The sequence below is a fragment of the Ammodytes marinus genome (genome assembly GCF_949987685.1).
Source record: "Ammodytes marinus genome assembly, chromosome: 4".
NCBI lineage: Eukaryota > Metazoa > Chordata > Actinopteri > Uranoscopiformes > Ammodytidae > Ammodytes > Ammodytes marinus.
Genome location: NC_137233.1, coordinates 28,243,622 through 28,262,460, shown reverse-complemented (window position 1 = coordinate 28,262,460; position 18,839 = coordinate 28,243,622). Strand labels below are relative to the sequence as shown.

At 42.4% G+C, this 18,839-nt stretch overlaps 1 protein-coding gene across 2 annotated transcripts in view; it reads left to right on the top strand.

Annotated features, from left to right (window-relative positions):
- Positions 1-298: 298 nt before the first annotated feature.
- The window catches only part of LOC307249814 (arf-GAP with coiled-coil, ANK repeat and PH domain-containing protein 3-like), a 53,416-nt gene continuing 34,875 nt past the window's right edge, over positions 299-18,839 (top strand). For both annotated transcript variants that reach the window (XM_080026666.1, XM_080026665.1), the window contains exon 1: positions 299-479. In XM_080026666.1, coding sequence (XP_079882792.1) covers positions 433-479 — 47 coding nt within the window. In that variant the 5' untranslated portion in view covers positions 299-432. The remainder of the gene's footprint in view (positions 480-18,839) is intronic.

The window sequence follows — 18,839 nt, the reverse complement described above, 5'->3', positions numbered from 1 at the left end:
TTTGTGTAATTAGGCTATTGGATTAACTAGTACATATTAAAATGTAAAGCATATACTCAAAGCTTGGTTTATTTATACATTTATATGAAAATTTAGCCTATTTCTTAATTAGAACACTCACACCCATGATTCCTGCTGCTCTCCAGATGTGTTACGGAGGGTTGGGTCTAGGCGGCGCTCTCCTCTTCTCTTTCAGTCTCCACGGTGCAGCACCGCCTCTCTACTGCCTCGGCGGCAGCGGCAGCAGTGTAGTAGTAATCTGCTTGCCGCACACTCCGCTCGCATTCTGTGTCACGGTGCCACGGGGAGAGGGGCGACAGACTGCTGCGCGTCAGGGGACACCAGTCACCATCCGCACAGTTCAAGCGACATATCCCGCCGCAGGCAATGACATTGGCAGACTGAAGTGGGAATACACGAGAAAACGCAAAAATGACGGTGGACTTTGAAGAATGTATAAAAGATTCACCCCGATTCAGGTAAGGTTTGCTCCTCGGAGTCACATCATAGCGGTGCGCAAAAATGGCACACCTTCTTTTACGCATGATTTTTTTTTTAACATGGGGACTGAACATGTCCAATCCTGCAGACTGTGTTTGGTGGCAACAGTGTAAATGGTGCAAGATGTGGCGTCTAATGTCTGATTCAATCATGTGTCCAACAACAGGATGGCGTTTTCTGTCATTATTGGTCAATTTTTCCAGATTTTTGAACACATCTTCAATCATATTCTCTGAATTTCTTTAAATGTCATCTTTGGTTGATAACTAAATCGTTTATTTGCATTGTTATATATGCCCATTTGTTAGAAGATATGTGTGTGTCCTATGTAATTGTCCGATTTTTGAATATGGGTTGTGACGTTAGAGGAGGGACACTCATCGTCACGCGCAGTGAGGATCCATTTTGCTTGAGTGTATAAAAAAGAAAATCTCAAGTGATTTTTATTCCTCATGTCATGCTTTAATCAGCCCCTTAATGTGCACTGAATTAAAAAAGGGGCACTCCTTTATTGAGGCTTTATAACAAGTGACAGTGTAGAAGGGGATACCCTCGTGTGTGAATGAGTGTTGCAGCTTGTGCATACAGGTTGGGTGCACTGTTCATTAGGTCTTGGTAGAGGAGATGCCCTTGTAGCAGCAGCAGCATCAGCATCAGCTCTGGGCTGGCTGGTGAATAGGCAGCAGGGAGAGGAGTAGCCTACACTCACTCTCTCTGCAGGGATGGAGCTTGTATCCCGGGCACAGATCCAGCTGTCCGGCCCCTTGCCTGTCTGTCTGCCCGCTGGAAGGTTGTTGTAGCCACACTGGGTCCACGTGCCATATTGACTGCACTCCTGTTCAGGCTGATGACAAAACTAAAGCAGATTCTGTCAGGGAGATGGGCTGTTAGTTTCAGTTGTTCAGGGGTTTACAAAGAAGGAGCAGAAATGAGTAGAGTCTCTTTTATATTTTTTATATTGATTTGCCTGTTTTGCACTTTTCTGATGTTTGCAGTTATAGGACAGCATCCAATTACGTTGTACATTTACAGTGACAATAACGAGACTACAGTATTCTATTCTAATGTCCTTCTGTTTCTCAGTGTCAGGGTATGTTTCCTGTTTACTCTCTGTTCTCCCTGTTTGTCATTTTTTGCTTACCCTCTCGTTTCTTTCTTCCTCTCCCTCTCTCTCTCTCTTTCTCTCTCTCCGACACAACTTATCTTGTTTGTTGAACGTTGTGAGACTAGCAGAAAGTTTAGGATTTGAGTCAGCAAGCATTCACACAGTGGAAGGAGAGAAAGAGACTGAGGGAGACAGTTATGGATGGCCGAGACGGAAGGTCACAGGACGAGACAGTGAAGCAACGCACGTTCAGACACTTCCCTTTTTTTTCGGCCTCGTTCACTTTCCTGAGGTCTCATGAAAAGGGATTTGGAAAATTCCACCACTGATACAACACACACACACACACACACACACACACACACACACACACACACACACACACACACACACACACACACACACACACACACACACACACACTGAACTTACTCGAGAGACCTTATTTCTAATTTCCCTGTACACAGGATATCAATAACTTCTTATATTTTGGGGTTCTCTCTCTCTCTCTCTTCCCGTCTAAACTCTGTGCTTAAACACTCTCCAATAAAAGGTGAAAACACACAACATAATAACTAAAACAAGAAAAGAGTAGAGCAATTTTCAAAGCTGGTGGCTGTATACCATCATTGCAGAACTTTTTCATTGTTTTGTCATTCTGGTAAGACAGAAAGCTGGTCCCGTCTGTCTTCCCACACACATGGTGCTTAAAGAGCTCACACACACCCTCTCATTGCAAGCCTTAACGTGTTACCGGCCCTGTATGTGCATATGAATGATTGGGTGAGCATGAAAGAATTTTCTAGGTATGCCCGGGGTATCTGTGACACACACACACATCTTTTTGTTCAGGCTTCCTCTCACTTGTTCTGTAGACAAACCCCTTTTCTTCTCTACTCTGCCTTTTATTCAGCACTCACCTGCTGCAGTCATTCATGCTTTAACAATACCTGGCTTTAGTTGTTGCTGCTCAATGGGCGTTAGCTGTTTATCTAGAGGCACCTGTTCCGTTTTTTAAAATTGTCTTCATTTATGGTTCATAGTCATAGTTCATGGTTGTCAGACAGGTTATTATCAACAAACATAATGTTGTTGTGAAATAAAACCCAATTGACTAGAACATAATATTTTGATAAACAGTGCACAACAGGTGTAATACATTGGCTTTTTATTGTTTCACTTTTTTAAACCACCGTATCGTTACTGAACCAGTGATCCTGAACAGAAGTATTATGTGATCCTTTTAGAACCTATATTTAGTACTTTCATTGACTATATTGTTATGATGTAAGTATTGCCATGCATATGTGGGTGTGAGCTGTTGCTAGGTAACAGCTGCTGTAAGTGAGACAAATGGGAGCTTGGAGAAATATGGATTTGGGTGTGACAAGCAGGTTTTGTCCAAAAGCATCAGTCAGTGTATGTCCATCAGCTTTGTGTTTCGTTACAGCAGTGAAAGCAAGAAAATATGTAGGTTAATTTATTGGATTAAAGGGAAGTTATTGTTAGGAACTATAAACTATAGGAACAAAATGAAATACTGGTTATTAAATAGAATATATATTTCCTCTACCAATAGGGAAGTCCAGACAGTAAATTTACAGTTGGAATTTTACATATCTGCGCAACTAGCAGCACCTGTCTCTTATCTCTCCCACCCCACATATACAATATATATATATATACACTGTCAGGTTGAGTGAGTGAGTCAAAAAGACTCAGAAAGTGACAGAAAGTAACAGATTGGAGACGGGATTGTTATGTTGTATTTATTGCACTATTTCAAACAGTCTTATATCCTGCCCAATGAAGCCCAAAATAAAGCAGCGTTTAAATCATTTTGTGACATTTTTTCTTGACACACCACACATCATTTAAAAGGAATTACATAAAAAGTAACTGTGCATGAAAATGTTCAGCTTGACCAAAACCAACAATAGCCATGCAGATTACTAACACAATTCATAGTGAATCATCTCCTAGACAGGACTTGATAGGATGTGTGTTAAATTCACCACCAAATATCAATACAATAGTTGCTAAACCTGCTTGCCTGTTTTGCCTCATATTCCGATAATCTCTTCAAGGCTTCTGGTTGCTGCATGTCACACCATGTACCCAGCTGTTGGAACAATGTTTGATTTTGGGAGTCACATAGGCTATTCATTCAGGTGGATGTTTAAATATTTTATGTATCCAATCATCATATCTGAGCAGCACTCATGCCTGTTTAGAAGTTAATATTTATGAGGCTTTCCCATGCTTTTGCTCTCCTTATCTTTGCTGTGTCTGATAATTGCTGTACCAATTTTTTTTGTCTGGTCAGGTGTGTGTACTTCCCCCCTTCGGTTGCTATGGTAACTTGCGGTAATAATAGAGGAGAGGTCACAACCTGTTGTTTGATTGAGGCTGCGCTGCCTTCAACCCCCATGTTTCACGGGAAAGGAAAACAAGCCAGGCATATTTTCTATTGTTGACTAAGCCAAAGTAATTATTCTTTCATGCCCTTCTCTCACCCTGCATCCTCTTACTTATAAATACACCATGTTATTGCTTGTGCTGCTTCTCCCCAGTTGGTTGTGTTAAGTATCATAATCAGTTAAGCCTTACAGATCTACTACCTACTATGAAATCAATCTCTAAGTAAAGACAGTATACACAATATATAATATATTCTTAGAAATCGGAGGTTTAGGAGCATCTCAAGTGTATGAGCTGGATGTACTGAAAGATTTGAAAATATGACATAAAAAGAGTCTTCTGGCTGCTTTTACATGAGATTTCCTACATTATTAAAAAATCGCATTTCCATTAGTTTGACAGTTTAAAGTGCTTTCTGATGCTTTAGATAAATATCTGGCGCCCCGCTCTCTTTTAAATGTCTGGATTTTCCATCCCCTACCTGTGTCATCATCACCTACAGTATAATCCTCCTTTTGCACACGTCATCCTTTTGCGGGTCTGAGATAATGAATTCCTATTGGTCAGCAGCAGCCTGTGACATATGTAAAAGGGTCCACCATCTTTAATGCACAGAAACAAAAAGCAGTTAACAGTGTGTGTGTGTGTGTACCAGCGGAGGCAGTGCAGTGGTGCTACATTGTAAAATGGAACGGCACATCATGACCTTGAAACAGTGCAGATGATTTGAATGTAGACAAGTAAAATGCATTAAAGTGCTGAATAAGATTACCTGTAGCCAAAGTGGGCTGACATTGATGAACTGCATGTTAGCTAATGCAGTGATGCCTGGAAAGTGTCCCAGAGAGAAGCCATAGACGCATGGAAGTGTAAGGTCTCAACAACACACCCAATGTCCTTGTCTGCTTGTCCTCAACTTATTTGGAGAAAAAAAAAACCTCTTTCTGCTTTACTGTGACCCTCTGGACGACCGAAATAGAAGCTCTCTGCAACATCAAGTCCTTGGCAAAACGTTTAGAAAGCGTCCACACCACTCACATTAAGTTGCTAATGTCACACAACCCTTGTTCTCTGCCACTTTACCTGATGCACTCACATGAGCAGGAGATGTGCGGCCAGACCGGCCTGGAATCCCTTTCCTCTTGCCCTCCATGAATGGGAAAAGAGGATGTCCATGATTAAATTGTTATTAGTCAGGATTTTTGTCATGCTAAAGAAGACTTTGCAAAAAATAAACCTGCCTAAGAATTGAGTCTTTTGTCTCTAAAACGCTCAGTCCCAGAAGTTCCATTAGTAATAATAACTGGCAAACACTATAAAAGCAAATCTCCTGCACTTATCTTCAGGGATTTGCCCCCAGAGCAGTGAGGGCATCAGAAGGTCGAACAGTTTATTAATCTTCGACCGATTTGAAATCACTATGATGGATCTCATAAATCTGAGTAAATTTATGCTCTAAGCCCTTTTTTAATCTAAACAATGCAGCCAACTGCAAATAATGTGATGAATTCACTTCTAAGCTCCATATTCATGCCAGTGAAAGATTCTTAAACTGTAAAATACAGTATATAATTGGACATATCTGACACTGTTATTACACACTTTGAACAGAACATGTCCGTCTGAAGTTGTCATGGTGCCACCATATAATAGGTTTCCACCTTGTCTTGTTAGTTAAGTACTCCTAATGATTTTGATGACACGATCAGTAACTGTCCTCCACCTTCCCAAGAGAGGAAACCTTCTAACCACCAATTGACCTTTGAAACACTCGTAACCTACTAAAGTCACAGAAACACAATGCAGAGCACCGGAGCTTATAAAAATAACTGACATCTCCCATCAGCTCACATAAATATTTGAGTTCCTTCCCACTGTCTGTGTGTGAAGGTAGAGACTAGAGAGGTCTTGGTGGAATGCTATATCACTGTGAACTGCAGGACGTCTTTCAGGTCAGGAGCATGAAAAATTGTTGGTACTTTGGTTTTGTGGCGGTAGAGAATGGTGCAGGAAGATAAGGGTTACAAGGTCTGATTCCATTATCTGAAGCATCTACAGTATGTGTGGACTTACCTTCTTATATACAGGTCTGTTGTGTGGTGCTCTCTCTCTCTCTCTTCAACAAAGGAAAGTCCTCTTTGAGAGAGACGATGGACCAGTTGAACAAAGAGGGCAGCCCCACCCTTGTTGTTTCGCAAGGGTGTGTGTGCGCGTGGAATTGATGCCCCTAGATGATGTCAGATGAAATGAGCACACTGCTTCAGCAAAATTGGAGCCATGTGGCTGGCATCGCATATGACCTAAAGATGTTCAAATGAGAAAAGGCAGAAAGAGAGGCGGAGCACAGTAGCTGTCTACAGATGTTTGTCGAGTAGCAGAAAACCTGGACCTGGTTGTCTTTTTTTAACATGAAGTAATTGAGAGGTTTTGACAGCCCCAGAGCTTGCAAGATGGTTATTGGCCAACACAGCATGTTGTGTGGCTATACAGTACAGTTTGTTTGCTTACCGTGCATGGATGTTGCATCTCCAGATCTGCTTGCTCGACCTGTCACCTCTCACATAAGATCAGGTCCAATATACAGGATCCCATGGCTTAATCCAGAGTCCTCATTCATTCAGATGTCAGGAGAATAACACTAACCGACATGTGGACTGAAGAGGAAAATGTAAAGCTAAAGACTGAATCTGAAGCATCACATTAGAGCAGGTGTGTCACTGCAGTCCTCATGTCACTGATGATTGATTGATTCAGGTCTGCAACATATCAAAGAGGCTTAACAGCGATTTCCGTCTTACCAGTACCCTTCCACCCTCTAGCAATTTCCAACGACTGTGCTTTTAAAAAATTAAGGCTATTTTGATACCAGTGATGGCATTGACATTTGCTTTTTAGCAGGCTGGAAACATTACGCCCAGTAAATTAGACCAGAAGTTGAAATCGCCTCGCAAAACTATCATCTTAATCACTACCGATATTAGTATTAGTTTCCTTGTAGGCTATACGTTGGATGCAAACATTTTGCCTTTGTTAGAGTGATGTCATATCTTTCTGCACATTGACAGTGAATGTGCTACGATATCACAATTATTCCTCCAGCTTTGCTTTTCAAAGTGACATTTTTTGTCTTACTTGTGATTGTTTCAGGCTTAGGAAAATGCATTTGTTTTAGTGTTGTTGCACTTGTGATCAAAAGGATTCAACATACTGTGCACTCTGGATGCTCATGCACAGTGAACAGCTTTCAAACCTTAACATGCACCAGTAATGCTCAAAATGACAGCTACATTGATACATGATGTGCGCTGGCCAAATCTGGGTTGAATGCAATAATCTATGTGGTTTTTCCTTTTCTCTATCTGGTTCACATTTGTGTTAAAAAACGTGGATGCATATACTGCATGTGTGTGCCTGCTGGCTGGCATGTAGGCTAATCATATTTTCATGCTCCTATTATGACATGTTCACGAGTGAGCATCAGTCCAGCACGTGGGCAACGCTGAATCCACGGCCGCTCTGCCTCACGTGTTGCCGGGGACTTAGTGTGGAGACCCATATATGAAATAGGATTATCAGTAACCACACACTCTCTGATTAAATCAACTGGATAGACTACACACCCTATTAGAGCTCACACACACACTACAGTATCGGCCTCTTACCCTGAGAACCTCAGTACAATCTCCTTTCCTGTTCAACACTAGTGTGCAGGACTGACACCGTTTAAAATCCGTTTTCTATTCAAATGCCTAAGATCTGATTCACTGTGGATTTCTGTGCTTGGGCATATTGATATTTTAATTCAGGTACAATTGGCCATAGCTTTAAGGTTTTATCCAAAACATAAATCTGACCTTTATCAGAGCAGGTTTATTTTAAGACTTGCCGTCATGGTCATAGCAATGATTGATGTGTAGGTAGAATAAAGGGTAAGGGGCAATTGACTACCCCCCCCCCTCCCCTCCCTCCACCCACCCCATTAAAGTAATGTCTTCGTCAATAAAGACATTACCATTGATAGCATCACAGTCACCAGCCAATCTCCAGCTTGTATCAGGGTATCTTTCTCTCAATGATCCTGAAACATTGGAAAACCACTCTACCACAAGGTCCGTTATGTAGATGTAGTGGGCCTTACTTTCACCATTGAGGCTCAGAACTAATTTGATACCGGTCATGAGTTTCAAGAGAGAAAAATGTGGCGCAAATTGAACCTTCCCACAGTTCTCACTGCAATCATTCATCCCCACTGAGATCAGGGTTTTGATGTGAAGTTTGTTCCGAATCCTGCCAAAGCCTGTTGTAACTGGAAATCAAAACTATTAAGTTAATTGCCTGCATCTTTTTCCTGGGCCGCTTTCTTCATCCTTGGCCCTATGTAGTATTTTCTCAGCAGGAATCATTTGTCTATCCTTGGGTGTCCTGCCCAGTTTGAGCACCTCTCTTGTCTTCAATAAACATGTCATGTCATGGATAATCCGGTGTCAACAACCCTGTTTGCCGGCTTTGTCATAATGACAGACTGACTGACAAACAAGTCGCTCAACTCACTTTTTTGGTATAGACATTCAGTGTTGAATCACTCAAAATGGAAGCCATGTCTGGACTGGGAGCCCCCAAAACTTGCTGTAGAGAGTTCCCTTCACCAGGAAGTCGTTAACTCACACTGGGGTAAACGAGCAGGACCAGCCGGCGTGTAATATGTGGAATGCATCTGTGGTGGCCAGACCTCAGTGCGACAACATTTGGCCATGCATGGATAAACCCTCTCGAGACATAAGTACATGCATTCACACATGCGTAAAGCTGTTAAACATATAGCAGCATGTGTTTCTTCAGATACAGTACAGGCATTAATGGCTGTTGGTATGCCCAGCACATGTGGTACTATAGCATGACATAAGCATTTATACGGTCAGACTTCTGCAGGGTGAAAAGGGTCAACCAGCCAATGGTCCCTCAAACTGCAGAATCAAAAGGTCCTAGAAGAAAACTAGATGTCTCCAAATTGTCTCAGTACAGTAATGTTCAAACAGCTCTTTCAAGCTGATGGTGGCTTTTGGTTTGTTTTGAATTTTTCATACACAATTCTGCAGTTCTTTATACAGTAGTGTTGATGGATGGTCAGGGTAAACCATTTCAAAGCCTAAACCCAGGCATAACATATCAACTGCATTCTTTGTTGTTTACATCCTGCCCAAGCGACTCACGTCAACTTCGTGACAAGCCAGGTCCAGAAGACTCCGTCCATGAGGCAAACACACACACACACACACACACACACACACACACACACACACACACACACACAAACATGCATTTTTCAGTTGTTTATCTGTTGATCATTCGAGGTCATAGTTGGTCAGAGAGATCTCCGCCTCTGGCGTTGGCATGACTAACAGTTGTTGCAGTAGGAAAACTGACGTTAAGCCACAAGTGGATGTTTGTCATCCACACACACACACACACATACATTGAAGTGGTGCAGCAGAAGCCCTGCTCGCCTTCAAAGACGACCCGACCGGTTTCACCAACTGACAGATAAAGAGTGCAAGGTCTTCTGTCAACATCTGTCATCCCTCTCTTCCTAACCCTCTAATTCTCTCTTTCACTGCAGCCGATATACACGTTTATCTTCCTTTCTATTTCACTTGACAATCCATCCTTCAGGTATTTCTTGTATTCACCCTTCTACCTTTCTTTCTTTCTTTCTTTCTTTCTCCCCCTCCTCCCTCTGTTCTCCCTCCATCCATTATTGGTAAAAGCGGATGTGGGACGGATATGAATCAATGTCAAGGCCGCAGCAGCAGCAGCGAGGCGGATTGGGTTTCAGTAGATTGTCTGAGTCTGTCTGCCTGTTTTCTAACTGGATGCAGGAATAGACTTGGGTTTGGCTGTAGGGACAAGAGAGATGTCTGACAAGATTGGGGAGATAATTGATGGACGGACGTTTGTCGGAGAGAAAAAGGGGGGCACATGGACATAGGGATGGATTGATTGGTCTCAGAGCAGCCGTAGGGTGAAGGACAGAAGATAGGAAGATGGGGGAAGTGAAGAGAGATTTATGCTCTTTGTTGTCATTGTATCAAGTTTTCGCCCCTGGTAACCTGCTACATATTTCATACATTTTATACACTGAATGCGTCATGATTTACATTGTGGGATGATGGACACACATTCCTGCTGAAAAAACGTCAATGAAAACACAAGCACACACACACGCACACACACACACACACACACACACACACACACACACACACACACACACACACACACACACACACACACACACACACACACATTGCTGGTATCATTACAATAGCAAATTCCCCACAAAAAGAATCAGGACAAGGCTGTATTCCAGGAGAGGAAGTGAACAGCTGCCTTGTCGCTGCATGGGCAGAGCTTTCCCCCCCGAGGTGACAAATGAAATAGTCATGCGGTTTGCGGTTGTCACTCTGTCTCACTGCTCGCCTCATGCAAACTAGGAGGAGGGATGAGTTTTTGCATTTGTGTCGACTCTCCCTCTCTCACATCTGGGATCCAGAGTCGAGCAGCTGGTTCACATTTGTCCCAAACTTTCTCTGCCCTTTGTTTCAGTTCTGCTCTCTTAGCTTTGTGTGCCTTGGTTTGCCTTTTACATCTTTTTAAAATGATATACAGCTTGGTCGTTCTTCCTCTCTCTCTCTCTCTCTCTCTCTCTGTCTCTCCTTCTCTCTCTCTCTCTCTCTCCACCCACGTTCCTTTGGCCACGGGCGGTATGTGACGCTGCTTGGAAGAAGCTTAAACAGGATTGCGTCACCATCTTGGAACAACTAGCTTGAACTTCCGGTGTCTGCAGCCAATACACTGCAATACCTCTTTCTGTTTCAAGCTTTCTCTGATTTGTTATGTCCTTGTTACGTCCTCTGAGCTACAGCGCGTTGAGACTTTTGTCACAGGCAGTTTGTTGACACAGGCTTGCAGTGCATTTGACAGCCCACCAGCCATGATCCTCACCAAATCAAGACACCCCTGTGGTGCCGTTACCACCAAGTGTGATTGACAAGCCAATCTCCTGCAGACACACACACACACACACACACACACACACACACACACACACACACACACACACACACACACACACACACACACACACACACACACACACACACACACACACACACACACACACACACACGCATACACAAGGAGACACGGGACACTGATTGCTCTCTTACAAGCTGATGGATTCCCTTTCCCCATTCTCCCTGTTGGTGCATTATTCAGCCTGCATCCTCGCCGCAGATCTCAGTGGAATATCCTTGTAACCCAAATGAAAACATTCCCATCTGCCATGTCAGCAGTCCCGCACTTTCTTGGATCCATCATTCCCCCCCGCCCCCGCAAAGTCACACACACACACACACACACACACACACACACACACACACACACACACACACACACACACACACACACACACACACACACACACACACACACACACACACACACACACACACACACACACACTACATTACATGGGGTAATTCCATTTGTTGGACATATTGTCCATTGCACACAAGTGGAAAAATCCGAACAGCTGAAGCAAAGTCACCGGTTGATAATGGACAATATGTCTTGGAGCAGGAAGGACGGATGACCACGCTCAATATACCATTACTGTGGTATGTGGTGTGTAGAATCCTAGTAGGAAAAAAGTGTGTGTGTGTGTGTATATATGTGTGTGTGCATATGCTGCTGTAGAATGAACAGATGTAGCTCGCTGAACAGGGAGCTTCTGTAAAACAGATTTTGGCCGGAGAGGAGAGAGATTAAGGCTCAACTGTGGTTGAAGCAGGAATGACTAAAAGTGTCACGGTGAGTGCAACACGCCGTTTACTTTGGACAAGAGAGCAAGAAAACAGATCAGAACATAAGCAGCTAAGGCTCCATTCTCACACTCCCCCCCCCTCCCCCTCTCCCCCCCATACAGTTGTGAAACTATTTGCAAAATCTAATAGAAAAAGGCATAGTTCATTTAGACTTCTTAAGAATAATACAAGACTATAACAATTGTCCATGTCCAAATTGTCCAAAGCATAACTTGAGTCAGTGGAGCTACCTGAGAATGGGTTCAAAGTGCTGAAAAAAAATCAATATTTTATATTGCATGGCCTAAAATGTCTCTAAAACTCTACTTTTTGAAGGGGCAGAATTCCTTTTCCCCCAAAGGCCAACGTTACACGCTTATCCTTTTCTTCCAGCTTTGTTATCTTCTGGCAGTTAAAAGAAATAGCTTGAATGTTGTCAAATTGCTGACATCACAAAGAAGAAGCAGCTGAGTGTGTGAACAGGAACAGATAAGTGAAAAAGGATCATAGTCATTTCCATGCTTTGTATTCGTTGATGTGTGGGGGTTCTTGTATAACAATAATGCCTCTGTTGGCTAACATGTTAAGTTTCCTCACCACTGTTTTTCGAAGGGAACTGATATGCAACTGTAAACTCAAAGGACGGCTCCCAGAAAGGATTGAGTCATTTGTGACAGATTACTAGAGTTGGGTTTTGAAACTTAGAGAGTGTTCAATCTACATCCAAAGTTTTTAGGCAACCTGTAAAATAAAGTGTTCCTAATATGTATTTAACCTTAGAACAATCACAATAGAGCCATGGGGAATCAAACAACACTGATCCTAAACAGCTCTTTATCAGGATCGTTATTTTTGAACTTTTCTTCTTTGTCTTATAAACTGAGTCCGTGACACACTGTTCACACGTGCACTATAACTGAAAATGGCGTACATATTCCAGACCCCTGCTCCCTGTCCTCCTGCATGCTTTGTTTCTCTAGCTGTCTCGGTTTGCGGGGGTCTTGCGTAAGACCACCCCTTGTGTTAATGTAAACCTGTCTCCTCTTTTTCTTCTTCTCTATACCTCCTTAGCCTTCCCTCCACTTTCCACCCGGCCTCTCTATTCTCCCACGAGTACAACACGTCCATGGAATCATTCATTCATTCATCTTTCGTGTTGTAACACATGGTATTCTACTGAGCGACGCTGGGATTCTCACAGAGAAAAAAATGCATGAAGTTCAGGATTGGAAGTGGAAATTAGGCGACTTGGTCCTTTATCATCTTCATTTCCAACACTTGTATGTAACATAGTTTTCATTAGCTGTATAAAACGTATCCCAAACTAAATGTGTCTGGTGTGTGTAAGCTCCATCTCCTCTGCTTCCCAGATTGTCTCTTCTGCAGATTTCATTTCCGTTCTCACATCACACACACACATACATTTCGAGATAAGGGACCATTTGTGCCTACGCGAATGATTTATTGAACAGCCATTCTTTGACAAAATTTGGGTTTGTGTGACTTTCAACATGTATTTAGGGGTCATAATCTATTTTAGAAAAATTAGAATGATTATATTAACTTTTTAATATGAGCTCACCTTTGCCATGAATAAACAATCCATTCATGCAACATAACATCATACTGTAGTTACAGTGTGGATGGCTATCCAAGCATGCACAGAGCAAGAGGCAGGGCCCATTATTGGATAGGTGTAAATTGGTGGTGTTTCCTCTGTGGAAGGCCTGTCTGTTGTGTCAGCAGGGGGCTTATGCTGCCACTATTCGGTCAAAATAACAGAAGTGAAGCTCACTTCTTTCTTCTGGTACACAGCTGGTTCAAACAGCATCTCTTCTCTCACACATGCACACACAGAGCCACAAATAGACACCACGTCTCTGGACATAAATCTGTTTTCTGCTACTGTTGGTTAGTGTGGGAAGAGGGGTGTAATCAAATATTAACGCACACTGACACACTGCCTCACCTGTTTCTAAACTAAGCCGTGACTGATCCAGTCTGACAAACATAAACCTCTTGCTTGGACGACTTCCTGGAAGTGTTTTCCCATCCCATAGTGAACGTTTACCTTATTTATATCCCATTATTTCTACAAATGTATAGTGTGCATTTTTCTATGTATTTAGTGTTACACAGAAAATCTTAAATTTATCATGGAGTGTTTTAGCTCTTATCTTGACTAATTTAAACCATTTAATTTGTGAGTGTCATGCAGGTGTGACATATAGTACCACTATTTTCTACAGTATGAACATGTCACAACGCCATAAACAAATCAAACAAACACATTTTAAAGTAAAAGGTATCTCAATACATACATTTTTCTCAATACAATTATAGACACAGACGATACACATTAATATTGATTGATCCCCTGCCCTACTAGACGACAATTTGTAACCTTCTAAACAACATTAAACAGACCTCAGCTGAACACACTGTATCAAATCTCGCGCAGTCACCAAGTCGGATCAGGTTTCCAACTTTGACAATCAGCCAGGTGTGTGTGTGTGTGTGTGTGTGTGTGTGTGTGTGTGTGTGTGTGTGTGTGTGTGTGTGTGTGTGTGTGTGTGAATTTGCTCAGGTCTGATGTGCTAATACATACTCAGTATATTTGCGTGTTTAGATTGGCTAGTGCTGCTGCTGCTGCTGTGTGTGTGTGTGTGTGTGTGTGTGTGTGTTTGTGTGTGTGTGTGTGTGTGTGTTTGTGTGTGTGTGTGTGTGTGCGTGCGTGCGTGCGTGTGTGTGTGTGTGTGTGTCTGTGTTTCTGGGCTGAAATAAAGGCAGGCGTTATCTGTGCCAGACATTCTTTAAGAAAGAAGTCAGGCGCTGTCCTGGGTTAATAGGCGCAGTGTCTCCTGGTGCTTAGCAAAGCCAATGGTATGCAGATACAGCATACCTGTAAACCTATCTGTATTAGACCGTTAATCTGTATTATGTTCTCTTTCTTCATGTGTTGACATTTTATAAAAACCAGTCGGGAACATGTGGTGATGACTCCTATTTTCTTTTTCTTTTTTTGACAGGTGTATAAAGTAGAGTTCCTATTTCCTCTTACACAAGTCTTAACATGTGCTTTACAAAAAGATGTGGCCTGAATCCAAATTCCTGTCAATCTTTATCTTTGCCAGTCAAGTTTGCAGCGGGCTCCAGTTGTGTTTCATTGAAGACTATACCTCACCACACTGCCCTCGTGCTGCACTGTGTCATCAAAAGACTGTTGTGATGGAAGCAAAGGGCTGAAATATCCTGAAGGATAACTTGCACTTTCATTCTGATTTAAGCTTCTCTTTCTGGGCTTTCTGCGCTCGGGGCGTGCGTGGGGGAGGGGGGGGGATGTGATTCACAGCGGGGTTAGTCATTGCATCTTACTGTAATATCTCTTCTTGTAAATGTAAAAGTCATCTCTGTATGGCGAGAACACTATGTGTGTGGTACACTATAAAAGGGTGCCTTTAAAAGGATACCATTGCACTTTACCAGCAGAAAGCCAATGATGACTGTGCCTTTTTTCATAAATGGGAGAATTGATTCCTCCTATGTAAAGAGGCAGCTGGATATAAAACAAAGTCAAAATAGACAGTGACTTCAATTCATGGCTCAACTTTAACTTGATCCAAAGACATAGGCCTACTGCACAACTGTATACTGATACGGATCCTTTGTAGATCGGCTGAACGGTTTTGATTGTCCTTGTACAATAGCCAATGGGGACGCTACTGTGTCCGCTGCATATAGCCCCTTGTGTCTTTCTTAAGGGGGTAAACAAAGTAATTGCCTGCCTTCATACTCTTCCAGACTTAATACACAGAGGCGATGTAAATATTCACACAAGAGCCAAGATTACTACACAATCCACTGTCTGCCCCACACTTCTGTACTATTATAGAGAGTATGTTGCATTGTTCCCTTTCACTTTTCTTTGGAGCCAATATCCATCTGGAAGTTGGTCTTATATATTTATTTGTCATTCCTCATACTCATGCTGCCTGTTTCTGGGGTGGATGCAAAACAGGACATGCAGAGACAGTCCTGGGAACAAAACGCTTATACACCATAGGGGGTCATCTCCCTCCCCTGCATTTCTCACGATGGCCGCATCCGTGTGCGTGTCGGGCCACAATCTCTATTGGGGCTTAGGTCGGAAGAGGTTCAAGAGGTTGGAGTTTGGGGCAGGCTTGGAGTCCCACTTTCATGCTGTCCCCTCTGGCTTCCTGCTACTCTCAGCCTTCGGTAGGAGCTCTGTCGTGTATTTCTAAGGTCTCGCTGAGAAGTTTCAAACATCACACATGTTTTTTTTTTTTAAGTTTGTGTCAAGCCTTACTTGCTTGAATCAAGTTACAGGGGTCATGTGTTAAGTGATCTTGACGTTTCCGCGCTTGATCAGAGTTGAGATGAGTTGTCTCAAGTCCTCCAGCTATTTCTTTAACCCCATCATTTCAGAAGATTCATGCGTGGGGAGTGAGCGCACATTCCTCAGAGTGTGAGAGGAGCACGATCAAACATGCCCTTCGAGCCCTAAATGGTTCAATATATCAAAACTCCCAACCACTGCCCGGCCACCACAGCTCTCCATCCCTGGGAAAGAGGGGCCCAAGGCATGGTGTGTGGCCTCAAATGTGTACCATCTTTTGGCACATACAATATTTGTTAGGACATATAAGATGTTTGCAAGTTTTGTTTTCATATGACCGGTATACCTGGATAACTTGTCAGAGGTTATCGACTTGTGGTTTGCATCTTTTCTTTCATTCTTTTCTTTTATATTGAAAGACAACCATCTGCCAATTTTAGAGGAGTGACTTATTGCTCACATTTCACTTAAAGGTGGAGTTAGAGATTCTGGAGAAAGCTTGTTGTCAAGTTCACTTTTTGTCAAAATCAGTGATATCTCCTCACGATCCACTACCTGACCAAACTGTGCTTGCATCAATGCTTCTATTATAGGCTGAGATGCATCGCTATAAAAACACAGGTAACATGTGTTTTTAGTAGGACTTTAGCTAGTGTGACAATAAGCCTTTCATAGGTGTTGAAAACAAATACTTGTATCAAAGCCTGTAAAGTATAAGCTGATCAGTAGCTTAGCTTGTATCGATAGCGTCATTGCTAGCTTCTGTGGGTCGGTCCAAACCACTTTGTTAACTTACCCACTTAAAGAGCTTATGATTCTCTTGACTCACGGCCTCCACTTTTAACACCAAACAGAGCGATCATTTTAGAAATCAGCGCTGTTGCTGCCTCCTGCTGTGAAGATGTAGTGGAAATGAGCTCAATAGCCCCGCCATGAAAAACATTCAGAGGGAATTTTGTTACGGTAATCAAAATAATCAAAGCTGTAAATGTGCTGAATTTTTTACACCACTTTAATGCATTGTGGGGATGAGCACATAGGATCAGCAGGAGGGAGGGAGACAGCTGCGACTTTTAGTGTGTGTGTGTGTGTGTGTGTGTGTGTGTTACGACGTTGTAAGAGTTTAAAGGAGCAGATCATGGGTTTATCATTTTATAAAGCCTCTGTTACTTTGTCTCACACAGGTTAAAGACTCCCCGGCGACATCACAGTTACAGTCACTTGATGATGATGTAACCCACCTTGCATGTCATCTAAGTCAGCAGAGTGGCTTCCTGTGGAAAACAGTCGCCAAATTTTCCCAGTTTTTCACTTAAAGAAAGGGGCTGAGAGTGGAGAAAAAAAAAAGTTGTATATCCATAAAATAAAATAAAATGCGGTTCCACCTGGCTAGGGTTTGCAGTTACAATACTTAAGAGAGAAATCATTTCTGTCTGCTTCGCACTCCCAAGCTTCCAGCACACTTCCTGTTGGCCTGTGGGTGGAATGCACTCTGGAATGATGATAATGACGTTTCCACATCTCAGTTCTATCTCTCTACCAGAAATATGTATAAATTCAGTGTGTTTATGGGGAGTGTTGGACAAGACGGCCGCTCATGAGTAATGATCACAAAGACACATCACATTTGGACCAATGTTCTGCTCATGTGAGGCCAGCAGCAGGCAGGTGGTCTGACAGAGCCTGGGAAGTAAGACCAGAAACTCTATCTACTACTCTCTCTAATAGCGTGTTGGTGGAAATGCTTCCTCGAATTATATGGCTATTACACAGACACATGTGCAGCCACTGGTATCCATTAACCTCTGCTGCTCATAACATCCTGTAAAGATGGTTTTCTAAATCAAATTCCCCAGGACAGCCATGACCTTTAACCGTCCATATAGTACAAGGCTACTTGTTGAATTAACTTCCATTAAAAAAACTGAGCAGGAATAATATACCATAGCTCATTGTTTACACCAAAAGTTAAACAGAGTTGCACTTCTTAACAATTTTGATAATGGAATTTTTGTTTGTTATTTTTTTTTAAATGGGATTTCCTGTTTTATTTCATTTGGAATTAAATATATTCGGGCTCTGGACTGTTGGTCGAACAAATAAAATAAGTTGAGGACGTTACCTTGAGCTTGATGAAATTGTGATGAGCCCCCGTGAGGATTTGATTTACTTGTATCAAAAGGAAAAAAGAAAAAACGTTCACTTTCTCTTTAGCTTTGTGTTAGGAAAGGAAACAAGGAAAGGAAACAAGGCAAGCCAGGCTCTGTCCAAAACACCACACCTCTACCAGCACCTGTACAGCTAACTAACTGAGTTTGTTTAATGTATACACAAACCCAAAGTTTAAAAACAGCACTGTGTGATTTTATGGTACGGTGCTATGAGTGGGACTATTTTCTTCTTGGGGCCTGCAGTCTCCTCTGGGTCTTCTGGATAATTAGTGAGCTTTAAAGGTGCTGGTAGGCGGATTCTGTTACCTTTTGACAGGACCAGGCTAGCTGTTTCCACCTGTTTCTAGTCTTTGCGCTAAGCTAAGCCAACTGGCTGCTGCATGCAGTCTAATATTTACTAGGATTTTTTTGGAGACAAAGCA